Source organism: Orbicella franksi, chromosome 5 (genome assembly GCF_964199315.1).
Source record: "Orbicella franksi chromosome 5, jaOrbFran1.1, whole genome shotgun sequence".
Classification (NCBI taxonomy): Eukaryota; Metazoa; Cnidaria; class Anthozoa; order Scleractinia; family Merulinidae; genus Orbicella; species Orbicella franksi.
In genome coordinates, this window is record NC_138149.1 from 32,903,653 (window position 1) to 32,929,988 (window position 26,336).

Sequence of the window (26,336 nt, forward strand, 5' to 3'; positions counted from 1 at the left end):
CTTTTGCCTCCAAGAATTTACTCATTTACGAGACGGGCGTTTGTCACAGCTATTATCTTTTTCGGAAGCTATAATCTCGCCGTCTCTATTCAAATGAATGAGTCATTCAAGTAAAAGACAGCTGTAGCAAAGCCTTCTATTTACATATATTATTTGTCGAACCCTCAAAGGATGTTAGAGACCTATTATCCGAGGGAACATTGTTGGTTTTCGACAAAAATTAATCAAACCTGTCTGTTTTGCATTGATGTATAAAAGAGCGGAATTGATAACTGTCAAAGCAATGTTTTTCTTTCGACGAAAAAAAGTTTATAATCTCAACGTGCGATGGATAACATTCTGCTGGTCAAACACGTCGGAAAAATTCATATAGGAAAAACAAACCAAACAAACATCACAATTACGAATTCAGGTACCCTCTTTACGATGGCCGACATATCATTAAAAAAATGCAATTTTCAGTAAAAGAGCATTTGGTTTATACATCAGTTGCCATTATTCTAAAATTTCCCTGACATGTAACCCTGCTGTATAGTTGGAAACCCTTTCACGTCAAATTATTTTTGCACGAATTGATGTTTTTACACACTACAACTGATTAGCATTGTAAATAAAATGAGGTAACATCTTTACTTTCAAGTAAAAGGGGGGCTTGGTTTTCAAGTTACTCAGTTCAAAACAGTGTAATCGCGATCCCGTTTCACGCGCTTTTTGTTGCACATTTTACGTTACACTCAAGTCCTTCACTTCCTTTCGCGCTTCGCGCATTCTCTTTTCTGTAAATCACGTATCACAGATAATCTCTTAACGCTTTCACACACGAACCTCACCCAAATCACGCGAGACACATAGCCTTCCCAGCCAAATCACGGCGTCATACAAAATCGCCTGTCACAAATAACACGCGTCATGCCTAGCGTATAAGCATGACACACGCAGTAAAGACGTTGACAATTTACAATTCCCAACAAAAGGCGCTACTTTAGCAGGGCATTACTGTGTCTGCTGCTTATACTTATGCTCTCGCGCTAGTGAAAACAGCCCTCAGCCGACCCCTAAGCTCTCATCCAAGAGTATTGTTTCTCGCTTGAAAACATTATCTTTCGTAATCACAGCACGTTATCTTGTGATTCCAGAAATAGAGTTTGCTGCAAAATGTCCTGTTTAAAATCAAGAGAAAAATTGAGGTTATAGAATCTGAATAAAGAAGAACGATACGGTACGAGGTGGTTTTATTAGGCAACTACATTGTGAATATACTCATCTTCCCAAACGAAAAAAAAGAGGAGCTACAGTGTAGATTTACGTCCTGTCCAGAACTAGCAAGAATCCATTGTTGATGAAAAAATACGACTTTTCTCTCTCCATGTCCAGGAAAATATACAGTTGCACGGATTTCTTGCCCACAATTTGTCTGTTTAATTTAGCGATGCAAAATGTTCCAAACGGTCGAAATATGTTTTCTACCTAGAATTTTAAAGTTCTTCTTTAGCGGCTTTTTTAAGCGATACCGTCGCTTTCTCCTCCACAAGTTTCACCAGGTCGTCAAATCCTCGCTCTCCGTCATGTTTGAAAGGATTTTTCTTGTCGTTCGTCGGCGCAAAGTAGATGGTCGGAAAACCTTCCGCGGAAAACCCGGGGGGTACGTCGTTGGCTGTAGCGTCCATTTTAGCAATGACTATGTTAGGCTCGTCTTTAAAATGCTTTCCAAGTTTCTTGTAAGTGGGCTCCAGGGCCTTACAATGTCCACACCATGGTGCGTACAGCTCGATAAGAACATCTTTTTTAGGATCCATGACGATATCGTGGAATGTTTTTCCAACTACTACAGTGACTGGGCCAGTGTTTTTCTTTGGTATCGGCTGTGATTTTATTTGTGCCTTGATGTTACCTGTGTTTGAAGTAAATTTAAAGAAACCATCAGTAACCTACAAAGATCTCGCAAATGAAAATTACCACATACGGAAATGCGTCGGTGAGAGATGCGAGAGTCACGCCCCCTCCTCCCTCCCGCCATTTCAAAGGGTTTGCAATCAGGCGCTGCTCCCGAACTAACCGTCATGTTTTGTGTAAATTTAAATTCTGTCAAATTCGATTTCTGAAATACGTAACAGTACTTCGTCAACTTCATAAACCAAGACGAATAATACACGGATATGAGCTTGTTGCACATAACCAGAATTAGTCCTGACGATTTCTCGATTTTCTTGTTAACAACGTATATAGTCTACTCGTAACACTGTGATATTTGGACAACCTTTGAGAAACTTTATGAAAACGCGCGATTTACTGGCTTACGAGGAACCCAAACTGCGTCTTGTGAGGTGAAGCTGGGAAGAAATTTCAAATGATTACAGCTCACCCTCTTTGAAGTTCTCTACAAATTCACGGAGACTATCTTCGCTGAATTCTTCATCGGGCTCCATTGGGTATTTTCTGTTCTTCTCATCAAAGCAGCCAACGTTTATCTCCTCTCCAGAATCATCCAGTCCAAAATCTTTGAGCTGATCTTGAAAGTCCTCCTCGTTTGCAATAGCAAAGGTGATGTCACGGTGGTCATTGGCGACCTCTAGCACTTTTTGACGCCAAAACTGGGTCGCTGAGAATGAAAGCATTCAATATCATTAGCTGTACTCTGATCGACAGAGCAAATCTTTTACTGCCTACCATAGAATTCTGTCAATTTTAGTCCTAAGAGTTTAGTGGTGATCAAGGAAACATACTCCCCCGGGGGAACTCCCATATAAATAGGACGGGGCTGCTCGTCGGAAATTTTGAAAAGAACCCCTAAGAGGTGCCAAGACCCTGTTTTGTGGGCGTGGCTTGAGATTTTTCATCCCTAAGAAGTACCAATTCTAAAACACCACATTATCTCCTGTAATTTTTTTTTTTCGGGTCAATACCCTAAATGGTGCGCAAAAGCTCCCGCTGGGGACCTTTTGAGGCTAAACAGCCTAAGAAGTACCAACCTAAAAGGTATGATGAGCAACTCTGTCCTGCTAATATGGGAGTCCACCCATCCCTGGGCATACTCTAACTGACGAAATTCTTTATTCTCTCAACCTGTCTGCAGACACTGCGTTGGTGTAGTAAGGTGGAATTAGATCACTGCTGGATCTAACACTACTGGAAGTTTAGAACTTCGTCCTTGTCACCAACAAATCTCACCAATAAGTCTAGTGGCTGGAAAAAAGTTCAAAAAACTAAGGAAAGTACCAAGGAAAAACAACTAACCTACGCGGTTTTCAAAACCGAAATCCACGTCGTAATAGACAATGCACAGAGGCCGTTTGGTGTACTTCTTTTGTTGGTCATGAGAGTCCATTTCACCAACCAGCGGAATACGGTTGTCCTCATAAAATTTCTGAATGTCCTCGGGTTTGGGATCTTCACCCTGTTAATAAAATTAACATACAATAATTAACAATTAGATTATGAGCTCGAGATTTCTACGAGGTGATAGTTGATGAGGCCAAAGGCCGAATCAACTATCGCCTCATAAAAATTGAGAGCGAATAATCTAATAGTTTAAGTGGAATTCTAACTGAAATCAACGCAAATAACGGTTTCCAATTATTTTTCTACGCATTATTGAACTTTACGCTTCAACAAAATCGCACGTATTGAATTGTCCTTGGTAAAATTTGCAGCTGTTTACGCGCGCGCTCCTGTTTTTTCAATAATTTCAAGTTTTTAATGTCAAGAAACAATTATTTAATGTTCTTCTTTTAGCCTTCGCAGAAATTTAATTATGCATTTACATATCAACTTTCTTCCAAAACTTTAGAAAAGCGATAAAACTATCGTATTTCATAGACTACCGACAGCCACTGCACCCTAATGACTGATAATATACAAGTAGCTCAGCCAATCAGATTGCAGCATTTGCATTAGTACACTAGAAGAATTCTACTAACACTGATTAGTAGCCACTCAGCCGTGTTCTACTGGAAATCTGCGAATTTGATTGGTTCTTTTCTTGTTTTATATTTGCTGATAAATAACAATAATTGTGCCCACACTGCTCTTGAACTAAAGTTGTTCTTAATTCTAGCCTTAAAAATACACAAAGTTGTAGGTTTGGGCTGTAATTCTAGTGTCTACCAGAACGATAAGACTACTTACCTTTGTTTTCTATGAGCAACAGTCAACTAGACTATGCCTCATTGACTATTCGTGAACTCATAGAAAACTTGTAAAGGAGAAAACCTTGCCCTGCAGAAGGTTCCAAACAATGTCACAAGAGTTGACCAGTTAGTTCAAAATTAATCTTTCATAGCTCAGGTGTTTTTACCCAAAAGTTTGCTAATTTCAGTTCTGGATATGAATGTGCACACACTTATGCCACCTATATTTCCCTTACCTTAAACACAATTTGTTTATCTTCAAACTTTGACCTGAACTTTTCAGGATGGAACAACACAATAGAGCTCTTGGTGATGCCAAAGTGCTTCTTAGCTGTAGCATCAAAGGTGTGTGCAAAGGGATAATTGTCTCTGATGTCATCATTGGCTTCCAGGTATTTTTCCAGCAGCTTGTCGTTTTCATCTTTAAAGAACCCTACAACAACTAATTCATCTCTTTCTTTCATGAAGTCTGTAATGGCTTTAAGTGAAGACATTTCCTTGGAGCTTGGGCCAATCTGACCACGCATGTAGCTGGTAATACCTGGAGATTAAAAGAACCAGATAACCTCATATACTTGCATTCTCCTTTCAACTTGTTTTTAAGAAGCTCAAATGGGAGAGGGGTGATGTTTCAATGTAATAACAGAAGTTTGAGTACATAACCCATTTACAAATAACAGAAACCAGTAATGGTTTATTAGTTACAGAAATGACAATAACATTTTACTGGAAAATGGAAAATTAACTAAGTGTTGTTGTTTTAATGTAATCCTCTTGATGGAATATAAATTTTAGGTCACATTTTCCTGATCTAGGTCGGAATGTTTGCCTTGATGTTACCTTTTATGACTTTTTTAAAGAAGGGCAAAGGGCAATTTTATAGGAATCATTCAATACTGGGGATGTCACTCTGAGGAGCGTTGTAGCTAACTTCACTCAGAAGGCCTGCAAAAACATCCTGAATCTGTAACCTACCCCACTGGTTTCTTTCACCCTTGTACTCAGTTGCCTTGCCCTTGCGGAACACTTTAAGAGTGGGGTATCCTGTCACTTCATATCTTTGTGCCAGTTCAGAGTCAACTGTAGCATCAACTTTAGCCAGAGTGATGGGTGGGTCATTTTCCTTCAGTTCTTTGGCTGCTTTCTCATATTCTGGGGCAAGTCTTTTACAGTGGCCACACCTGTTTTAAAAGGCAAAAAATTAAGAAATGAAGATGTGTTTGGAAAGCCAAACTGAACCTGGGAAATACATTGGAAATCTGTTACCAAACCTGATGTCTGGTTGGCACCTAACTCCTGATTCGATCTTTTGCATATTAAATAACCAGGAGTTTTGCTTTGACACCTTTTTGCTCAGATTCTATGGCAGCAGAGGTTATCCCCCAGCCATTAACGTCAGGCTGGCTAGCTACCTCAATAATCCAATAACTATTAAATATATCTGGGTGGACAAAGGTCCTGTATGAGCACAGTGTCTTGCCATGAAGAACATAATAATCAGGCAGTGCAAAAGAAGAACTTGAAGTGGGGGGTTTTGCTCTGGAATGCATTGAGATGATGTGTTTGTTGGAAGTAGTAGTATGGTCAGCTCAAGTGGTTTTCCATTGTGTCAAAAAGAGGTTGAAGTTTTGATTTTCATACCAAGGAGCATAAAACTCAACCAGCATAAGAGATTCGCTGTTGATGGTGTCAGTGAAGTTGTCCTTAGTGAGTGTAACAACAGCTTCTGGAGGTGGCTTCCAGTTGGGGTCTCCTTGTTGTTTCATGTAATTGACAATACCTACCAAGATAACAAACAACAATAGTACAATCAAACTCTGTTAGTTACAGACATCACAGTGACCACAGAAGCAAGTCGGTATTAATTAATGAGGTGTCCATATCATGCATCTAAATTTAAGAGAAATGAAAATGAATGAGCTTGAGATCAGAACCACTGTCTGTGATATCAATGAACAACACACAAGAGTTCAAAAAAGGCACTACTGATATGTAAGGAATAAATAGACCTTCTTGTTGCAAAATGATGAATGGATAATAAAATAATATCCTTCTATTATTTAATGAACAGATACATTACAAATATAAAAACATTTCCTTTTGTCTTTTCCCACTTCTTTTTCGGTACAAGTAAATGTTGTTGTAAAGATGTCTTTTAAAAATTGAAGATTGAGTCTAATTGAAGAGTTTTTAACTGTACTAGGAACTGTCTGAAGTCTGTAAGAAATCTCACCATATTGAAATATCAAGAGCTAAATGCATTTGACTTCAAAAGTGTTCAAAAAATATTTCATGGGATACATTTATGAAACAAGAGAACTGTTACCGAAGGTAAATTATAGTTTGGAAACCAAATTAATTTTGTGTCAAATTGGATTCCTACATCAAAATTATAACTTTGTTTTACTTGATGTTTGCCCCTTTTAAGAACAATATGAAAGTGTTAGAACACCTTGCAAGGTGAACAAACTAACACAATTAAAAACATTGTATTGAAAGTATGAAAACAACAGTTTTTAAAGCTTAAGTCTCTCTCTGTCAATCAAATGAGATTAAACTTTTGAATAGCACTACTTTAAAAATCAAACAAGCGTAAAACTTCGTGTCAGAACATGACAGATGACAAAATTTTTTTTTACTCCCTAACAGTACAGTTGGCACCTAACATCATAACTTGGTGGATATCTAGGAGAGATTTCTATGAACTTTTGCCACAAAAATGACTTGTAAAGATCTGCTCATTGAAGTAAAAATTTGTGACCCCCTCCTATCTAAGCCATAGTTGACCACCCAAACAATTTTCCAATAATTTTTCTTTTGAGATACACATGGAATGCAAAGACTAAATGGACTATAATTTAGGGGTATACCTATGATATGTGAGAGTTGATATGTGTTAGGATTTTTTCAGTTTCAAAATGACTACCTCCTTCATAGCTGCTGAATAAATGTCAATTCTTAAATAACCTGATCAGTGGCTTTTGAATGGCATATAATATTGTACACAGGTAGAGAGTCTTTATTTATTTATTTATTTATCATTTTTTTAATACTGATTTGGGAAAAACTGCCATTCGCCATAGGAGTTAAAGGGTTCAAACATATTTTTTCATTATGCTTGTCTTCTGTACCTTCTTCATCCCGGGGCCCATCATAATCATGTGCTTCTCCCTTGCGAAAGACCTTCAGAGTAGGGTAGCCGCTGACTTCATACCGTGACCCAAGATCTTTTTCTTCGGTGGCATCAACTTTAGCAAATGGTACAGGAGGATCATTCCCTTTCATTCTTTTGGCAGCTTTGGCATATTGCGGGGCTAGCTGTTTGCAGTGGCCACACCTAAAAACAGATGGAATATAGAATTCAAACCATTAGGAATGCTGAGCATCCAAGTAATAGGAGTCCCTGACCATGAATGCATCAAACATTTATGCCGATCTCTTAAGACGAGGCTCAAAACTTAAGGCCATTTGAAATGGTGAAGTATACATGTACGTGACAAGAGGAGAGGGGAGCGTGATGTGATAGGTTCTTGAAAAACATTGTCATGCAGTCAGACTGAACTGGCTTCAAAACTTAAAATTCAACCTAGTAAGTCTTTTCTGGGCTCAAAATGTAAATAAATGCGTTTTTGGACTGAAAAAGGATAGATCTCTTTTATCTATGCGTGTTTTTATGAATAATAAAAGTAGGCTCACGACAGTCTTGATTAACAATCCCAGTTTTAAACAAAGCACTAAATTAAGCTTCATAAATGCATTGTATTGTCATTAAAATATGCGGAATATCGCTAATAATAGCTTGCCCAAGACAGAACAAATTAATTGATTTTCAGTTATAATGAAACTTCAATACTCCATTCATTTAACCATTAAGAAACTACACGTGCGAAATATTATTTGTCTGGCTTTTTCCCTGCAAGTACTATTGAATTCATTGCCCGCATTAAAAGCCAACCAAGAGGATCAACAAATATATTTTTTCCAGCGGATCAACGCGCGTTATACAGGTTTAAATTTCAGTGCTAAATGCAATCAAGAGTTAACTTATATTTCTAAGCAAATTCAATGAAAATAGAGACAAATTTAATCGCTTCGAAGCATGTTGCATTGCTTCCAAAGATTCAAGAATCAGAAGTTTTGTCAAGTGATCAAGAAACTCAGAGGAGAGAATTTGTGTCCGAAACATAAATATCTACAAACCATGGTGCGTAGAACTCGACTAGTATGATATCTTTATCGTTCACCACAGAGTCGAATGTTTTGGTTGTTAGAACCAAAACATCGTCTTCCTCTTTCACTTCGTCGTCACTGGCTTCGTCGTTCTCAGCTTCGTCTTTTTCAGCTTCGTCTGCTTCCTCCGTTCCTTCTGCGGCCGCTTCTGTCGCTGCATCATCTTCTACACTCTCTTCTGAAAGCGTTAAGGTTGCAGACAGTGCAATTAAAAGGACTAAAAGGAGAGAGAATTTCTTCAATTCCATGATCTCTTTGGCCCAGCTTTGAAGTATGCAGTGTTGTGGAGATTCCCAGTTTTTTCAAAGACTACAACTAGCCAATCAGAGCACGACAGGTTGGAAGGCCAGTAACCAATCAAATCGCGCTACGCGTCTTCCCGGGACAATTCAGTTTACCCGCGAAAAGGTTTTCTCAGCCGTACGATTTTGCCCGTCACGAGTGTGGTTTCTCTTTTCAACGTCATGATACTTAAAAATCATGGCTGGTAAAATATCAGAATTACAAGTGTTCCACGTTGATTTTCAAGAACTCTTCATTCCTTTGTTTTTCCGGGTATATTAGTATTTTGATTTTTAACCCACCCTCTCTTATTCCTGTCAATTTCTTTTGATTCGGTTTTGGTCAGCAACCGTTTATCTTATTTGCGACACGAAAAGATATTAACTGACAAGTCTGCGTTAAGACAAATTTCCTTCCCTTTCCTGTTTCTGGGGTAAGAGGGAAGTTATTAATTAACGACACTCAAGTTATATTGTTTCTCATGCGGGGAAACGTTAATTAAGTACGAAGACTCTTTTTCTTTGCCCATCGTAGCAAATCACCGCTGTTTGCCTGTTATCTCTAGCTAATTACAGATAGTTTTGGGACGCAATTCAGAGAAGGAAGAGCTGCCCTTCGAGAGAAAGCTTTTAGCAGAAATGTTGTTGTTTACTTGCCTAAAAAGTAAAAAAAGTATTCTACTGCTGTAACAGGGCTACGGGTATCGCAGTAATTTTTTTCTCCAGGAGCAAAAAATTTAGTAAACCCCTTCTTAGTACTAATGCTCCCGGAATGCTCCCTCTAATATAATAATTTACTATCCATAGCTTTGATATGACAGGCCTTTAAAACAAAACTTACTGATCTCATGCTTGTGTTAAAATATAAATATGTCTGAGTCACTCACCTTGTTATTGGTTTTGTATATACGGACACGGAAAGGCTCTGCCCGAAAAGATTAGGATTTTCAGGCTAGACATATATAAAAGAGAAGGGAGTTCAAGATTGAAGTATAACAGAGGTAACAAAATTGCCATTTAGATATTCAAAAGATCATGCAAAATAACTCGATCAGATGAACGCCTGCTTTACGTCCTTTGTCAATTGTCGGTATGTGAATGGGGCATCATTTTGCATGAAAGATAGATAAAACAACTTCCTTTTCCTTCAAAAATGATATATAAGATAAGTGGGAGAGGGTTTGGACGGGCGGGGAGTCTCCCCTTATATAAAACCCTTGGCTACCCCTCACCCCCTAGTTTTTGCTGTTTGCCACGAGAGGAAAGAAAAATGAAAAAATGTTCTTCTCTTTTACATCGTTTGTTTGTTTACCTCGAGCTTCGAAGTAATTCCGGGGGCGCGGCCATTTTTTTAACGCGGTTTTCTTTCGCGTCACGCTCGACGAACTGCGCGAAAAAGCTACCTCGTCTGCGCGAGTAGAACCTCTTCCAGGCGTTCAGTTAGTTGGGGTGCAGCACGAAAAACAGCGCGCGAAAAAATAAAAAAAAGCGCGCCGTTTTTCGCGCTGCGCCCCAACTAACTGAACCCCTGGCCTGGAAAAGGCTAGCGCGAGTGACGCGCGTTGCGTGACGATCTCGAATGTCCTTTTTTAGGAGTGGTTACCAAGGCCACAGCGTTTCCCGCGCATGTAAGAATGGCCGCTGAAGATTGCATAAAGGTAAGATTACGAAATAACTTGATAGTTTTAGTTTATTTTTGTACCATAGGCTTATGCAATGTCGAGAGGGTAATTAGGAACCAAATGAACAGATTATATTGAACTTGCTTGACAAGTTTGAGCCCTTTTGCGTGCACGATTTACATATTACCGACAGCACAAAACGTGCGGTTTGAACTTTTATTTTCTATGACATTAATAATAATAATAATGTCGAAAAGAGCTCAACTGCGGCTTACATTGTCATTATAACAATGAAAAGGCCTGATTTAATTTGTTCTATTATGGAAGCGCTGGTCAGATGTGTCATCTGGAAGTTTAAGTTTCTGCCTCGATAAAAAGATCAATAAATATATGCAAATTAGCTTATCTTATCTAAGCTTACTTTCTAGTTTTAAAGGATGAAAAATTCCGAGGTTTTTGTCTTATAAAGTTACGATTAATTTCGCTTAGAAAGTTGAATTTCTTATTGTGAGATCTGATTTGTGTCAAGTGGTCAACAGGTCTTGTGGTTCGTGCAAATCACAACTTGTTGACATTCTGAAGTGCAACTGTGACCAACTGTGCGAGGAACACGTAAGAAAAATGTCCTTTGTTTTGCATCAAAACAATGAGCCTTTTGTAAAGCCAAAGTTGCTATTTTAACATATAGATAACACTGTTTTATCTTGTTGGATCAATCAAGCCTTTGATTTGATAATTTCTTTGCTATACTATCAGTTATAACCAAATTAATTACTTATGGAAAGTAAAAGGATTGATTTTCTCCGGAGAAACACTTCATAAAGTTCTTAAAATCAAAAAGTTTACCTCAACTGCTCAAAACCTAATTTAACTTTAATTTTTCCAAAAAAAGGAATTTACTTACTTAGGTTAACTTCAAGTGCTTTCTAGTATGGTCTGGCTCACTCTTTTCATGTAAAACAAATATACTGAAGTAATTCATAGAATATCAGCTCTTCAATGCAAACATTGATGGGGTGAGATGACTTGCCTGAGACATAACTTATCAGTGATGATAATCTCAGGCAAGTAATTATACTTTTCGGAGTGGATCATGATGCATAAATAGCTCTAAGAAAACACAAATGAATAAACAAACAAAGGAAGAAGTAAAGGATCAAAGAAACACATGCATGAGTAAGCTAATGAAGAAGATTGGAACTTCAGGTTGTTAGTAAAGGCAAATGACTTGTGCTGTGAATCTTACTTAATCCTGAAGAGTTTCACTTTTGTTTTTAGATTCCTGATAACTATAAAGGTTATTCTTTGGAGATGTTTTGCTTACCAAGGCATTATGAGAGTGATGTCGAGTCAATTTTGATACCAAAGGGACTTATAAATGATCGGTAAGCAGACATTATAAAAGTGAAACATAATGGGAAAGTGTGTAAGATGTTGCCACCATATGCAATGATGCTGGTAGACACCGGAGTTGTCATGGATTTCCCTCTGTTTGAACATGGCAGTATTATTGTTGTGCATTGTGTTCAAAATGTGATTGTGTGGTTCCCGAAAATATCCATACGTCGCCCATAGAAGGAAGACCCCCACCCCTTTGAAAATTCCAATAAAGTTTCATACATTTCTTTAAAGTATTTGGTCTTAGAGCACACCCCACACCTCCCCCCCAGGACATTCCAATCTCTTTTGTGAAGGAAATATAGATATTTTCTGGAAGTGTGGGTAATTCGAAATGAGGGATGCTTCAGAAACTAATGCATTTTTTGTTGTAAAGTCCTCTAAGAAAAGAACTGACTGTGTAATAGTTGTAAGGCAAATTTTTGATCTTATGTTCTTGCTTTTGAATGTTTTAGAACTGAAAGATTGGCTAGGAATATTTGCCGTGATGTTGGTAGCGGTCCACTCATTGGATTGTGTGTGTTAAAAGGAGGTTATCAATTTTTTGGCGACCTTATGGATTATATAAGGACAATCAATGCTAATGGAGGTCAGTGAACAAAATCCTGATCAGAAGAATTGTAGCCAGGACAAAACATATTAAAAATTTATAAAAAGCGTTCAATGGCTATATACATGAAAAGTTAAAACGTTTGAGCTTTCGGCTGTCCAGACTACAGGCTTTGATGAATAAACGTGGCAAAAATGGCAACTACAAAATATACGCAAAAACAGGTGGGACTATAAAAACATTATATTAAAATGGAAAAAATTTAAGTATCAATAAACTTAATTGTTCTTTTTTAAAAGAATAGAGAATTGATTGGGCAGCAGCCTTGAATTGTTATCTGCATGATTCATCGAAGCGGTGTGCCATAATTCTCGCGTGAACGGTTTTTTTTAATAAATTTTTTAAATTCTGATCATTGTCATGTACAAACATGTTTCTTTTAAAATGAGGGAAACCTTGAAACAAAGGGTTTTTACTTAATAATTAAAAAAAAAATACTAAAAATGCTGTTTCTCTTCATGAATCAACAGAACAATCTATGCAGATGTCAGTTGACTTTATTAGATTGAAGAGTTATGAGGTAAAGTGAGAAATAGGAAATTTAGGGATGGACCATTATTTTTTTGAGAGGGGGTGAGGGGGGTTGGGAAGTTGGGCATTTTTCTGGGGCATGAATTTTTTTCTCACCTTTAGGTTGTGCATGATTTTTTGGTGGGCAGTAGTCATACTTGGTTAGTATGCGGTGCTTGGTCAACAACTTTTTTCCTCATGGCTCCCCTTGCATGACTTTTTCTCAGCAGTTTATGCTGTGCAGGTTTTTTTTTTTAAATTACCTAACACCCTCCCCCCAATCAAAAAATAATGATTCGTCCCTTAATTCTTAATTAATTTTATTGGAATCTGCTGTAAGTGACATTGCTACTTTTGAAATAATCGTGTACTTTGCTGAACAGTGTACTATTGTTCATGACTTTGCCAGGACGACCACTCATCTGGTGAAGTAAAGGTGATAGGAAGTGATGACTTGTCCTCACTAAGTGGAAAGGTAGGTAACAGGAGCTTGTTCCTCAAGCCACTCATTGCTAGTAGCTATGGGGCTTGTTCTAAGAAATCTGCAAGTTTAGTTGAGTGTTACTTTCTTTTAAGAACAGATGCTGATTACTGTTGTTTTTCCTTGCAGCATGTTTTAGTTGTGGAGGTAAGTAATCACAAACTGGGTTGATGTAGATTGTTGTGTACAATTCAGCCTATGTTAAACATTTCATAAGTCTGCTCTAGAATAGCGATTAGCACTTATGGTGCATCTTTATTATCTTGTTCCTTAATCAATGTTGTTATCCTTGCTTTTATCAGGACATCATAGACACGGGAGCAACTATGCAGAAATTATTAAACACCCTTAACAAGTTCAAACCAGCATCGATTAAAGTAGCAAGGTACAGAAATTTCCAAAATTATTGTGATGGTGTCAATGCTTAAAGCGGGTTTTCCATGGATAACGAAGTGGGAAGGTGTACACAATGCAATTATACAATAATATTATACTGACTCTTATACTGCTATTATATTTTTTTTGCCTGAGATGAAGGAGGGGGACAAGTGAAGTAGAAACAAATGGTATTTTGTTAAGCTGAGTTGGAACTCTAAAGGATCTTGACCTGAAAGTGATTTTCAATGATTATACTTAGATACACACTTTGTGACTTAGAAGCTCAAAACCAGTGTCCTTCACATTGTGCTGCACATTGTGCTTTCCTTGGATCTTGGATACTGATTTTGGTTGTTTCCATTATTATTAGTTTGTTGGTGAAGAGAACACCGAAGAGTAATGGATACCGCCCAGATTGTAAGTCTGTATTTATAATACCCTCAGTTCAGACCACGTAATATTGCAAGCATGACCTGTTTTAATAATTAAAACAGATGTTAATGTATACTGGCAGTCAGTGGCACCCAGTCATGTGTTTGATCACTGTGAATTGCTTACTGAAAATATGTCGGAAAGTATTCACTGCACTAAGACATGTTTTTATTCATTTCAGATATTGGTTTTGAGATTCCTGATAAGTTTGTTGTAGGCTATGCACTGGTGAGTGTAACACATGGTATTATCAATCAAACAGGCTATACCAAATTATGATAGTGAGAATGTCCAAAAAATAGAGCAAAATGCAAAGCAATCAATGGCTTCTAAGTCAGACAGGCTCAGAACTATGAAGGCATCTGTCTTGGTGTTCACCTTAGAGTTGTCTGTCTTAAGACAGTGTCCACTTAGGTAGGTGTCTGTCTTAGGAAGGTGTCCACCTTAGTGAGGTGTCTGGTTTAGGAAGGTGTCAAATTTAAAGGGTTATCTGTCTTAGAGAGATGTCCATCTTAGGAAGTTGTCTGCCTTTATAGAGAGGTGTCCATCATAGGGAGGCGTCTGCCTTAGAGAGATGTCCATCTTAGGAAGATGTCTGCCCTAGAGAGGTGTCCACCTTAGGGAGGTGTCTGCCTTAGAGAGGTGTCCATCTTAGGAAGGTGTCTGCCTTATAGAAGTGTCCATCTTACAGAGGTGTCTGTCTTAGAGGGGTGTCCATCTTAATGAGGTGTCTGTCTTAGGGAGATGCCCACTGTGAGGGCAAGTTACCTACTTTTTTGCATGAGTATTTTGTACTTGCATTGTAATACCTATTTCTCATGAATGGATGATTTGTCTTTTCTCCAGGATTATAATGAATATTTCAGGGATCTGAATGTAAGTGTTCAACTTTTGTTCTTGGATAATTTGGGTTGGGAATTTTTAAGGGGCAAATGAAATGAACCTGAAGATGATACACTCCATAAATGTATGTGTCTTTCCATAATTTTATTTTTAAATTTTATAGTTAACTTATACAGTCAGTGATGGTAACATGTATCTTTGTTCTTGTCAATAGCATATATGCGTCATCAATGAGAATGGAAAAAAGAAATATTCCATCCCACAGTAAAGACAAAAAAACACAGCTGATATCCAGACAGTTAACGCTTGCTATCTGACCTGGAATTGCTACTTAACTGACCTTTCGATTTCTGGTTCTAACCAATGTAGATCTCCTTACCTCAGTGTATCACATGATTAGTCAGGTAATAAGGATTGAGTACCTGATCATCTCAGGCATACATCTTGACCAAACACCAAATCCTCCAAAGCAGGATTATAGAAAATGTATGAAAAGAGTAGGGAGAATATTGGTGCTGGCAATGTTTTGTGCAGACTAGATTTAGAGATTACTTAGGGGACTGAATTAACTTCTTTATTTTACTCATACATGTACAAATGAGAAAGTATGTGGTAATAAAACAGATGAAGTTGAGGTAATTGAGTTGGTTGTGGAGTTGCTGTGTTTGGTCCAATATAGGCCTTGTCAGGTTTGCAGGCCATGTCCACACAACCATCCCCCTCTCCCCTCCCTCCAACCTGCAACCTGCAACCTGCAAGTGCAGTAGCTCTGTAGGATCAATCAATAATAAAGCATCCATTTGCTTCTACTAAACATGAAAAATCATGTTTTCCATTTATTACTTCTTTCTTTACATTGTCACTTTGTGCAACATGTAACATTTTGTCATAACTTTTTTCTGTATGATATAACTTTGTGCTGTTTCAAACAAAAAAAAGTATTCAACATATTTTACTAAGCAATATCCTTAAGATGCATATTTACAATCATTTCGTAAATGAGATGAAGGCTTCGAAAATATTTACAAGATATGTACAACGCAGTTACAGAATTTGTACAAATATCTACAACGTTGTGGAACTTGTAAGCATCTTACTTGAACAGAAAAACCTGAAAAGGGTAAAGTAAATGGATATGAATCTCTTTACAATACAGAAACTCTAAAGAGGCTGAGCAAAATGATGTCGACAAAACAAGAAACGAATAAAAAAAAATGAAAAAACTCTGAACAAAGAAAGACACGAAAACAATTCTTCGCTTCTTGATTGGCTGAGAAATTGGGAAAAACAGTGAAACATCTTAAAATTTGCAGGGTTGCGGTTGTTGGTAGAAGTTCAAATGTGCTACAAAAGTGTCAAGTGGTTACCTCTTTATTTCCTGAAGTGTGTGAATTGAATGTAAAATGTGAAAGCTGTCGATTATTATTTCATGGAAATACAAAAAAGCAAACTACTTACTAGAACCCAAACCATTTTCCAAATGTTCTGCTCAAGAATCCTCGCTCTTCTGTAAAATAATAACAAAACTTGAAACATTCGAGGTGCATAGTACGGAAATTTGAGGAACAGTAATACTGTACATCAACAAACACCAAAACGACACTTGGAAGTGATTTGACTAACGCGCACGTCGTCGCACACACTCCGCGCGTATGCCACGCGAAACAAGAACAGCACAAACCTCGCGAGATCGTTTTTCCGTGGTTATCAAAGTTTGGAAAACATAACTAAACTCTAAACTGACTAGCTTTCATGAAAATGGAGGACGAATCAGCATTTGCACATAGAACTATTGAATTTACGCCACATAAAACTGCGGCACTGATTTTCTTGTTTGGTCACGTGTAGATTATCGCTAACATACCGACTTCGAAGACGAGGTTGCCTTTGGCTCGGTTCTGAGGCAACCAATCGTCATCTTTCTTAGTTTGAGCTATCTGTGCCACAGTTGGAAATAACGGTGATGGACGAGGCTGGAACGGGGTACTACCGTCTAAACAACACAAAAGAAAAACAGACTTGGTTATTGTAACTCGTCTATTACGGTGATGAGCAAAGATCAGCAAAGGTTAGGTTATTTTAAAAAGTTGGATGCTACGGGGACTGCGTAAAAGAATACATCTCAATCTAAATTTACTTTCAATCCACATTAGCAGGTTCCATAAAAGCAAGAGACATTACATAGATAATCTTCCAGAGAAGATATCTTTCAGGAGTTGTTTTTCAACACGTACTTCCGTGTAAGAACATGCATTTCGGTAAAGACATGTTTCACTACACTTACCTCTAGCAGACATAGAGAACGGATTAACTGTTATGCCAATGCTACTAAATCCTTCAGCTCTGTCAGTTTCATGTCGTTTTCTCAGAACGGGAAGGCCATGCGCGACTTGCGCTGCAGCAACGTTGGTCACAGAGACGAACGGCTTTGGGCTACCCTGGCCTAAAAACCAAATTACAAAAACTACAGTTGTCACAGTATAATGGGCTTTCGCCTAACAGTCATATCGCTATAACAGACAGATGACTGAGCTGATAGGGGCGTCGTCAAACAACCATCAAAATATGTGAGCATCTTTAACATCGGGTTTGTAGTTCTTTTGGATAGCGACGCCCCTTATTTTATGGGACAATTTCTTAGCGCAAAGTTCACCAGTACATTGTTTTACTATATCCATACCTCTCAGAGCAGCTGTGGAGAACGGTTTGACTGACTTAAAGGAGAATCCACCAGCTTTCAGTTTCTTAGTTTCGCCCACAGTTTCTCTCGGGACTGGAATGTCCTGCTCAGCATAAGATTCTTTGGTCACGGCAGCGACGCACGGTGGCAGCTGGTTATTTAAATAACCACCGCCTGAAAATACCGTCAAAACAGATTTCAATGTTAGCGCGCGGGTAAACATTGGAGGGTTCTTCCAGCACAATAGGAAAAATATTAACCTGCTATACGTTTTTTACAGAAGAACAAACGCACACTCGTCTGTTGGATCAGTCATGTTCCCTTGGCAGTAACGTATCATACCTTTGTTGTCGTCGAACTCGTTTCCCAGGCCATCAGATTTTTCTCCAACTTCGTTCTTTGCCGAGAAGTGGTCGAATGGAGACGACGTTGCTTCAAAGTAATCATCAGCTAATTAAGAAACAGAAAGGACGAGAATCAGACTTCGGAAGTCTTCCACAAGAACACACTGCACAGTAGAGCAGAGCCACTTTTTCACAATGCCTGACATACTTTTGTTGGTTTTCTAAATCCTTAAAATTTTTAGCCGTGACCAAAACAACAAAAACTGCACGTGCATCCTTTTGTTGGTTTTCCAAGCTTCTCCTCCAATCAGAGACCGCCGTGAGCAGAACTTTTCCACATCCGGGTGCGCATTTTTCGGCGAGTAATAAGCGAAACAATTTGTCATGCGCGCCGAGAGAAGATGCGTGCATGTCATTAACGAATCATAGACCGGCTATGCATGTATGAATTACACTTATAAATCACTCATACCGTTAAACGTTTTCACGACATCTGTGGGAAGTTCTGAAACATCTGCAGTTTCCACACTTGTTGTCTTGTTCAAAGAGCTGCATGCATGTTCGAGCTTCTCTTTTTCCTCTGTCAATAAACAAATAAAGATGATGGTAAGTTCACCAACTTACTTACCAAGAAATTTAGGACACTATAACAAGATAGTATTATTACAATGCCTTTAACTGACATTGAACATAATCTATACCTTTAGAATTCTCCAGAAGCACCTCCTTTTTCTTTTCTTCAGCGTCCACGTTCTGCAACGTAGCATTACTGTAACTCATTTGGTCTTGCAAATCAACAATCTGCTGAGATATGTTTGCCTCCTCCAGAGCGACCCGCCCTCTTTTCTGCGGGTAGATTTTGGTTGTATCGTCCAGCCTCTCTTGAAATTCTTCAAGTTGATGTTTCAGTGAGGAGTCAGTGATCCTTACCAGGTTTTTCTTTTGTTCTGAAATATTTCCACAAGAGCTTATTATAAGTTCAATGACAAAACTGGGTTGTCTTTTCTCGTTGTCAATTTTTCGATTTTCAATTCTGCAGTTATTATAGTCTAAACAAATTTCGTGTTGTTTCGTAATGTGAATTATGATTTGCCTGTTTTATTTTGTTTTAAGCGTCAGATAAAAGGTTCGTGTTACTTTTGAACATGCGATTGCCATTTAAAAACACCAGTTACAATTACATGGCCTTTTCTTTGCGATCAAGAGGTCCAAATTTCCTCAGAAGAAAATCTTACCCTTAGTGGTATCAAGCGCTGTGGTTAAACTCTCTTTCTCTTTGACTTCCCTCTCCAACTCAACATTCCTGGCATTAAGATGGCAACTCAGTTCAACAATTTGCTGTGATTTTTCAGTGGTAAGCAGCTTGTCGATGGCTGCCCTCTCCGCTGTTTGAGTGTTGGCTGTATCGTCCAGCTTCTCTTGTAGTTCTTTCAATTGATCTTTCAAGGAGTTTATCTTGTCGAATTCTTTCTTTCGCTCTGAAATGGTCACACGAGCTATAAGTTTAGTGTAAAAAGATTGTCCATTAGCGTTCCGTTTTCCATAATTTTTCACAATATTGTAGATTAAAATCTACACAACTTTTCTGCCGTTTCGTACTGTCGACAGTGAGTTTTTTTGAAAGCCTATTTGCAATTTGTTTTATACCTGCAAATTTACAAAACTGCATGATCAAAAACGTTATGCACCTTCACAGTTCTCACGCCCTGTACTTTTCTCCTCTTTCTTTTTGACTTCCTTCTCCAACTTCGTATTCCTGGCAGTCAATTCAACAATTTGCTGTAATTTTTCCCCAAGCACCTTCTCAATCTTCGCTAACTCCACTGTTCGTGTGCTGGCCATGTTTTCCAGCTTCTCCTGTAGCTCTTTATGTTGCTGCTTTAGCGTGGCGTTCGTCACTTCCAAGCTGATTTCACGTTCTAAAATGAATCCAAGAATTGCGTGGATGAAACATCGCCGGATGAAACATCGCCGGATGAAACATCGCCGAATGAAACATCGCCGGATGAAACATCGCCGATGTTTCATCCACACAATTTTAAGAAGGAAAATATTTTAAGCCGCTATGTACATTTTCCTTCTTATCTATCCTGTTCAAACAACTTTCTCTTACGCACTGTGAATTTCCTTCTCCGGGTAAAGATTGCGGTAAGTGGCCTTCTTTGTCTTTAAGCTTAAAACTGGGTCAGTGAAATAAAATCAGCTTTTCCTGAACATAACTTAATATGAATATCCAACAGTGCATTCAACGTAAAATTACATTCGCAGAAATTTTTGACAGACCACTAAAAAGCAAAACTTCACAACATACAGTGTTCCGACGCTGCTGTAGGTCCTGACATACCTTACCAAATGAAATTATATGGTCCAATTCTGAGTTTTAGCCTCAAAGAAAAATTGTCAATGCGAGCTGCCTACCTTTACAAGTTTTAAACTCTTGTTCCTTCTTCAGGATGTCGTCTGACAGTTTCTTTAATATTCTGTCAGTATCCACCAGGGTTGTTTCCAACTCAGTGATGTAAACAAGTTGTTGTTGTTTTTTCTCGTTGCTTTCATTCAGTTGCCACTGCAACTCTTTCTCCCGACTTTGAAGCGAGCTGATTAGCATTATCAGGTCAGTATTCTCTGCTACAGAAAATAAAATTAAGAAAAGAAATTAGAAAAGCACTTAAAAATGTAAGTCCCGATCGTACGAACTCACTTTTAATTGGAAACTCGATGTTTCCGTGATACTCTGAATCAGATTTGGAAGTGTTTTGTTGATTGCTAATATTACCTTTGAGGTTCTTTAGCTCTTCAGAGAGGTTTCTCGTATCTACAGAAGCTTTGTCCAGTTTCTTCTGAACATCGGCAGCTAACATTCTGAAAAGCTGTTTTTGTTTCATGTTTATTTCTTCTCTTCTCACCAAAATCTTCTTTAGTTCCGAAACTTGACTGCAAAGGGATTCGTCTGGTTTGCGACATTTTGCAAATTTATCTGGAAACAAATATAAAATTCAAAGAATGCAATACGTCCAGTGATTAAGTAAGTCAATCAGTCAGTGATTAATGTAAATATGTCCCGGAATTTTGTGGGGATATACCGCAGTCGTTTCCAAGAAGACCGTTTACGTTTACGTTTATAGCGAGAAAACGTGTATCGCATATCATATTTGAAGCCGGGTGATCCGACACACAGCTTACCTTTCATTGAGTTAAGCTCCTTGCCAAGTTCTTTTATTTCTGATTCCTTGTCGAGACAGTTTCTTTTTGTCGCCAAAATATCCTTCTTTGCATTCTTTATCTCTTGCTCTTTCTCTTGCATTTTCTGTGCGAAATCACTCTCCTTTTTGTGTTCACCTTCTCGCAACTGCGACACTTTTTCTTCAAGGCATGCAATTTCTTGGTTTTTCGCTGGGTGGGGATGAAGTACAAACGAAAATTACCAGGGGGGTATTGAATAACATGAATATAAAGACTAGCACCTGAGTTTCCAGGAACGAATTAGATTTACGTTATGGATAATGGAAACTGGTTGTTTGATGAGATGCGATGAAGTAGGGAGCAGGGATGGCCAAGTGGCGAGAGAGCACGCCTCCCACCAATGTGGCCCTGGTTTGATTCCGGCCCGGTGCCATATGTGGGTTGAGTTTGTTGTTGGTTCTTGTCTTGCTCCGAGGGTTTTTCTCCGGGTTCTCCGGTTTTCCTCCCTCCACAAAAACCAACATCTCCAAATTCCAATCAGCATCAGAAGACCTGCATGACCAGCGAAGGCAGATGTGGCTTCCTCTCTAAATATTGTAAATTCAATTGTTTGATTCTCCAAAAAATGCAAAGATCATACCATCACAGTGCTCTTTGAGCACGGTAATCTTCTCTTCCAGTTCTCGTTCTCGCTTACCCTAGAAAGTAAAACTAGTCTAAATTTATCGAGCTTTAATACATAATGATGAAAACATGTCAAAAAAATTTTGGAGGAAAGTATAGAACAGTAAATAAATGAAAGAGAAAGACCTCTTTCTATAAGTGTGTTTGGCGCAAAATTAAAACTTTAATGCGAAGACTTCAATCTCTTTTGTCAAAACGAATACAATTTTAACGTCATAATTGAGAAGCGCTTGCGCGCGCTTTACCTTTCCTTTCCAGACGATTAAAAACATACTTCCGTACAAGAAAATTGCGCACATGAACAAGAGACGACGATTTATACGGTGGATACTGTTATTTGAGAACATGCCCTATACATTAGTCAACTCTCAGTCAATTGAATGAGTTGAAAAGAGAAAGGAGAACAGGAGAGCAAAACGGGAGACAAAACTCCAACAGCGCGACAAATTTAGTTATTTTTTTAGATATCTAGCATTTTGCGAGATAACATCGGCAAAAAAGAATATTTCTCTTCGCAGAAGGAGGCATAATCTGAGAAATTCAAAAGGACAATTGAAGTCTAGAAAAAGGAAACGCCCACCTTTTTGGCCGGCCGCCGCTCCCCATGTGAAGCCTCAAGAGGTTCGTAGTTGTTTGTGGGTAGGTCTGCAATCCACACGTTGGCTTTAGAAAGCACATCCAGAGAGCTGGATGGCATTACACTGTCATCTTCACCTGTAATATGTTTGTGTAAGAAGTTAAAAACTCCACTTGAAGTACTTGATAACCACGAAGTACCCATGTTTCCACTGTGCTACAACAAGCGCTCAACACGAAATCGGAAATGTTTCCATTCTGATCGGTTGTTATGGCTACGCGCATGGTAACTGATTGTGTCGTCACTGTTTGAAAACGTCACGAAGAGAAGCGAGAAACCTGGGTACCAAGCACGTTTTGCGCGCGAGAAGGCAAAGTCTAATTAACAAGGTAGAAAAAGCTAAAAATGGGATTGGCGTTGTTTATTATTAAATGAGATTAAAAACTATTGTTTCATTTTAAGCAAAGTCTGGTTAGGGAGTATCTTGGCTATTAGCTCTAGTTGCAAGCGGAAGCGACTAGAAAAAGTGTCACTTGGCTCTCTCAAATGTTTTTTTCACGGTGTCATTATCAAAGCAAAAGAATAAAAAGAGTACCTGCCTTAATTCTTTCTCTGAAATTTAGTCCGACAGGGGCCACAATGCTGGCTCCCAATAGCTACATGTGGCAGTTTACTATTGTCACGCGCTTTGTTGTGAAACAGGCATTTCAAAAAGTAACGATGTCGGGTCTTTCGCGTCCCCGAGTTGTGCAAACCGCTCGCGCAAATACGCGAATCATGAAAAATTTGAAATTTCTGGAAGCAGAAAGTGTCCAAGCTACAACTGAATCAGAATGAACAAGACACTCCAGTGCATTTGATTTTTCTGTAGGCTGTAGAAATCCTTATTAAAAAAAAAACTCTTGCCTGAAGCATCCTAAGGTAGAGATTTTCATTAAAAAGTCTTGGAGAATATAGAATACCTATTCGCCGATCTAAAATCGTTCAATTCCGAGCCGGGAGTTCTCAGTATTCAGGGCCGTCGCTAGTAACAGGCAAACCGAGGCACTTGTCTCAGTCATTTTTTTCGTTTTTGTTGTTTAAAGTCATCAAAGACACCCTAAATTCCCAGGAAGAGAATTAAACCATGGACATTGCCTCAGTCACAACTCATTTCTTGGACACTGCCTCAGTCATAATTTGTTTCTGGCCAAGGCCCTGGTAATTGTAATCTACTAAGGTCTACAATAGGCCACGTTCGATATATCAGTATTTTATCATAGCTTCGAGGCTTTCGGGACAAACTTACATATTTGGTTTTGTTTTCTTTGTATCCAAGTCTCTTCTGGGAATTACGAGACAAAAGAAACTTAAAAAATTTACAATTTTGACCCGAAAGCCTCCGACTGATATATTCCGCACAACGAGTGTAGAGAAGAAAATTACAATGTACCGTATATGACCGTTATATGAAGTACGTAACCCCGAAAGACTTGGGACCTAATTTCAAAATGGCGCAGGTTAACGTAGCAAATAGAGTATTAGGCCGCTATGTTCGACCATTACAGCGGCTCACTTTTAACTACTGTAAAACTGGAGGGAGCAGTAGAGGAGTTAGGTAATTATTAAATCGAATATTTGATCGCAAAGTAGCGAGTTAAGCTCTGATATTCACGCGCACGTAGTTTGATTTCAGGGAGTACATTGACAAGAACATCGTGGATTTTGCAAGGAAGAATCCTGGAATTGCTATTTACGTCAGAGAACAAAACGAAAAACATCCCACGATCATCGCAAATTTTAGTAAGTTATTTCTGTGGTAAAATAAGTAGCGTGTATTGGTGTTTCCACCGAACGCAATCGAACTCAATTACTGATCATGAGTTCGATTGTGCTGACTGTCAGCTAGTTCTATGAGGGTCATTCAATTTCATATCCACCCCCCCCCCCCTATTGATGAGATTTTGTTTTCCTGACCACTTAAGAATTTTTTTCCTCCAGGTACCCTTCCCCCCCCCCCCCCCCTCAGAAAAGAGCCTATTAAACAGCAGGATTTCAGAAATTTAGCATTTTGTGGTACCCTCGTCAGAAAAAAGTATTTATCACTACCCTTGTTGATGATGCAATGTTCCCCACTCCTCCTCAGAAATTTACTCTTGGTATTGTACTCCTTCAGAAATAAGCAGTTTGAATAATAACCCCCAGAAAATCTTATGTGTGTGTGGGTGTGTGTGGGTGGGGGGGGGGGGGGGGGGGGTGGGGTGGATATAAAATAAAACTGCCCGGAATCTTAAACTTTAAACTACTTTTTGTTGAAAATACTTCAGCTAGCTTAGAAGTCAAGATAGCAGGATCTTTGAAAAATGAAAATTATGACCCCTCTACACTAGGCAAATTTTTGTTATTTTTTGCAAAATGATGATCTGTCGATTGTCAACTCCATTTTGCAAGTGCAGATACTGACGAGTCTTAAAACTGACAGATCTGTCAATTAACTTTAAGGAAAACATTACTGAAGTTTGAGAATAGATACTGTTGCCTGACTCTGTGGCAGACATACCCAGATAAGATACCATCACAGAGTCTGATTTACTGATTTAGATAGTAGAATATGCAGAGTGTTTACTACTGATTGTTACATTATTATTATTATTATTATTATGATTATTATGATTATTATTAGCTATGCTTACTGTTATGAGCTAGTAATAATTTTCTTATAAATCTTTACTTTACTTCCTTAGTAAGTGGTAACACCAAAGAGATCAATGCGAGGAAGATGAAACCAGAAGAGGTTCAAGAAATAGTCACAAGCCTTAGAAATGAATCAGGAGAGGAAGTAAAGAAACTAAGAAAATTTTGGCACACTGAGAATCCTTCGATACAAGGAACGTGGAACCCATTCCTGAACAAACCTCCTTCACTGAGAAAACACATCAAAAACAAAGTTGTGTGAAGCTGCAACGAGATGAGAAATTACTATCTTATCAAGTTACTACTGCTACTCAGTGACTTGTGAATAAGATTTTCACATCGTGCTTGGACAGGAAATTTTTGAAAAGCCACGTACCTTGTGCTTGCTGTGACTTACAGGACAGGTTTCATTGTTGTGTGATCTTCAGGACAAAACCTTGACTGTGCAGTACACAATACATTTCTGTCAATCATAACTAGAGTGGATGGGTTTTTAGCAGACGTTAAGCCCAGTGGGTCAAAAGTCAACATTCAAAGACTAGCACTTTATTGACTTGTTGTGATTGGTAGCTTCCATTCTGTCAATGTACTGTTTGTACAGTGGATACTTTACTAGTAATCAGACATCTATTTGCCATTTTATTCAGAGAGGTTTCTTGAGACGAAAAGTTTTTAATTTCATGCTTAGCTGGCAGGCACATTTTGACTGATGATTCAACAAGGACCGAACTTGCTCCATCATCCAGAAAAAGTAAAAATGAAATCATGTCAATGAGAATTAGCTGCGGCATATCTCCGAAGTGACCATTTGTCTAATGTCCCAGAGACTTAGTTGAAGAACACCATCAGTTCTGCTTCTCCGTATCTAGAGTGGGGCCAGAAATTTTTACTTCTCCAAGACACTCTGTCAGCTGCTGCCAGCCCTGCCTCTTGAAGAACAGGCATGGACAGAGCTTCTGTCAGAAAGATTAAGTATACTTTGTAACTTAAAACATCTCCTATACAAAGTGTAACTGCCACCTCACTGCAGTAACCAGGAATTATTTTCCCCTGTGTCAATCCATATTCTTTACTGTCATGGAAACCTCCCAACAGAGGCCAACTCTACATACAATGTCCACTTAATAATTTTTGCCCCAGAATTTTTGTAGAGGAGTTCACCTATACTCTGCTAAACTGGTTTGATTGTGAAGGTTGCATAGCACTGAAAACCTTGAGTGGTTAGAAAGTGGAACTGCAAGAATCGAGGATTGTATCACTATTGTCTTGTTTATTTTCTCTAG

At 38.5% G+C, this 26,336-nt stretch overlaps 3 protein-coding genes across 3 annotated transcripts; 2 read left to right on the top strand and 1 right to left on the bottom strand.

The window, feature by feature from the left end:
* Nucleotides 1-345: 345 nt before the first annotated feature.
* Nucleotides 346-8,750, bottom strand: LOC145488341 (protein disulfide-isomerase A4-like). Its single transcript, XM_081467182.1, has 8 exons — nt 8,328-8,750; nt 7,259-7,464; nt 5,769-5,907; nt 5,103-5,308; nt 4,364-4,668; nt 3,235-3,394; nt 2,363-2,599; nt 346-1,891 (listed from the first exon to the last, which is right to left on the bottom strand). Exons 1-8 carry the CDS (start codon nt 8,603-8,605, stop codon nt 1,476-1,478), a joined length of 1,947 nt encoding a protein of 648 aa, XP_081323308.1. The 5' UTR covers nt 8,606-8,750; the 3' UTR covers nt 346-1,475.
* Nucleotides 8,751-9,561: 811 nt separating this feature from the next.
* On the top strand, nt 9,562-15,558 carry LOC145488342 (hypoxanthine-guanine phosphoribosyltransferase-like). The gene is made up of 11 exons (XM_081467183.1): nt 9,562-10,296; nt 11,539-11,645; nt 12,114-12,247; nt 12,739-12,788; nt 13,188-13,253; nt 13,389-13,406; nt 13,562-13,644; nt 14,008-14,054; nt 14,251-14,297; nt 14,916-14,945; nt 15,127-15,558. Exons 1-11 carry the CDS (start codon nt 10,273-10,275, stop codon nt 15,178-15,180), a joined length of 660 nt encoding a protein of 219 aa, XP_081323309.1. The 5' UTR covers nt 9,562-10,272; the 3' UTR covers nt 15,181-15,558.
* Nucleotides 15,559-23,655: 8,097 nt separating this feature from the next.
* LOC145488345 (large ribosomal subunit protein mL43-like) lies at nt 23,656-26,336 on the top strand. Its single transcript, XM_081467187.1, has 3 exons — nt 23,656-23,977; nt 24,056-24,162; nt 25,104-26,336. Exons 1-3 carry the CDS (start codon nt 23,829-23,831, stop codon nt 25,313-25,315), a joined length of 468 nt encoding a protein of 155 aa, XP_081323313.1. The 5' UTR covers nt 23,656-23,828; the 3' UTR covers nt 25,316-26,336.

Coding starts and splice junctions, on each gene's coding strand:
- LOC145488341 (XM_081467182.1), bottom strand. CDS start 8,605: ATGGAATTGAAGAAATTCTCTCTCCTTTTAGTCCTTTTAATTGCACTG. Junction 7,465..8,327: donor GTCGAGTTCTACGCACCATG/GTTTGTAGATAT, acceptor ATCTGTTTTTAG/GTGTGGCCACTGCAAACAGC. Junction 1,892..2,362: donor TGTAGAGAACTTCAAAGAGG/GTGAGCTGTAAT, acceptor CTTCAAACACAG/GTAACATCAAGGCACAAATA.
- LOC145488342 (XM_081467183.1), top strand. CDS start 10,273: ATGGCCGCTGAAGATTGCATAAAG. Junction 12,789..13,187: donor TTAGATTGAAGAGTTATGAG/GTAAAGTGAGAA, acceptor TGACTTTGCCAG/GACGACCACTCATCTGGTGA. Junction 14,298..14,915: donor TTGTTGTAGGCTATGCACTG/GTGAGTGTAACA, acceptor TCTTTTCTCCAG/GATTATAATGAATATTTCAG.
- LOC145488345 (XM_081467187.1), top strand. CDS start 23,829: ATGAAGTACGTAACCCCGAAAGACTTGGGACCTAATTTCAAAATGGCG. Junction 23,978..24,055: donor GGGAGCAGTAGAGGAGTTAG/GTAATTATTAAA, acceptor GTTTGATTTCAG/GGAGTACATTGACAAGAACA. Junction 24,163..25,103: donor CACGATCATCGCAAATTTTA/GTAAGTTATTTC, acceptor TTACTTCCTTAG/TAAGTGGTAACACCAAAGAG.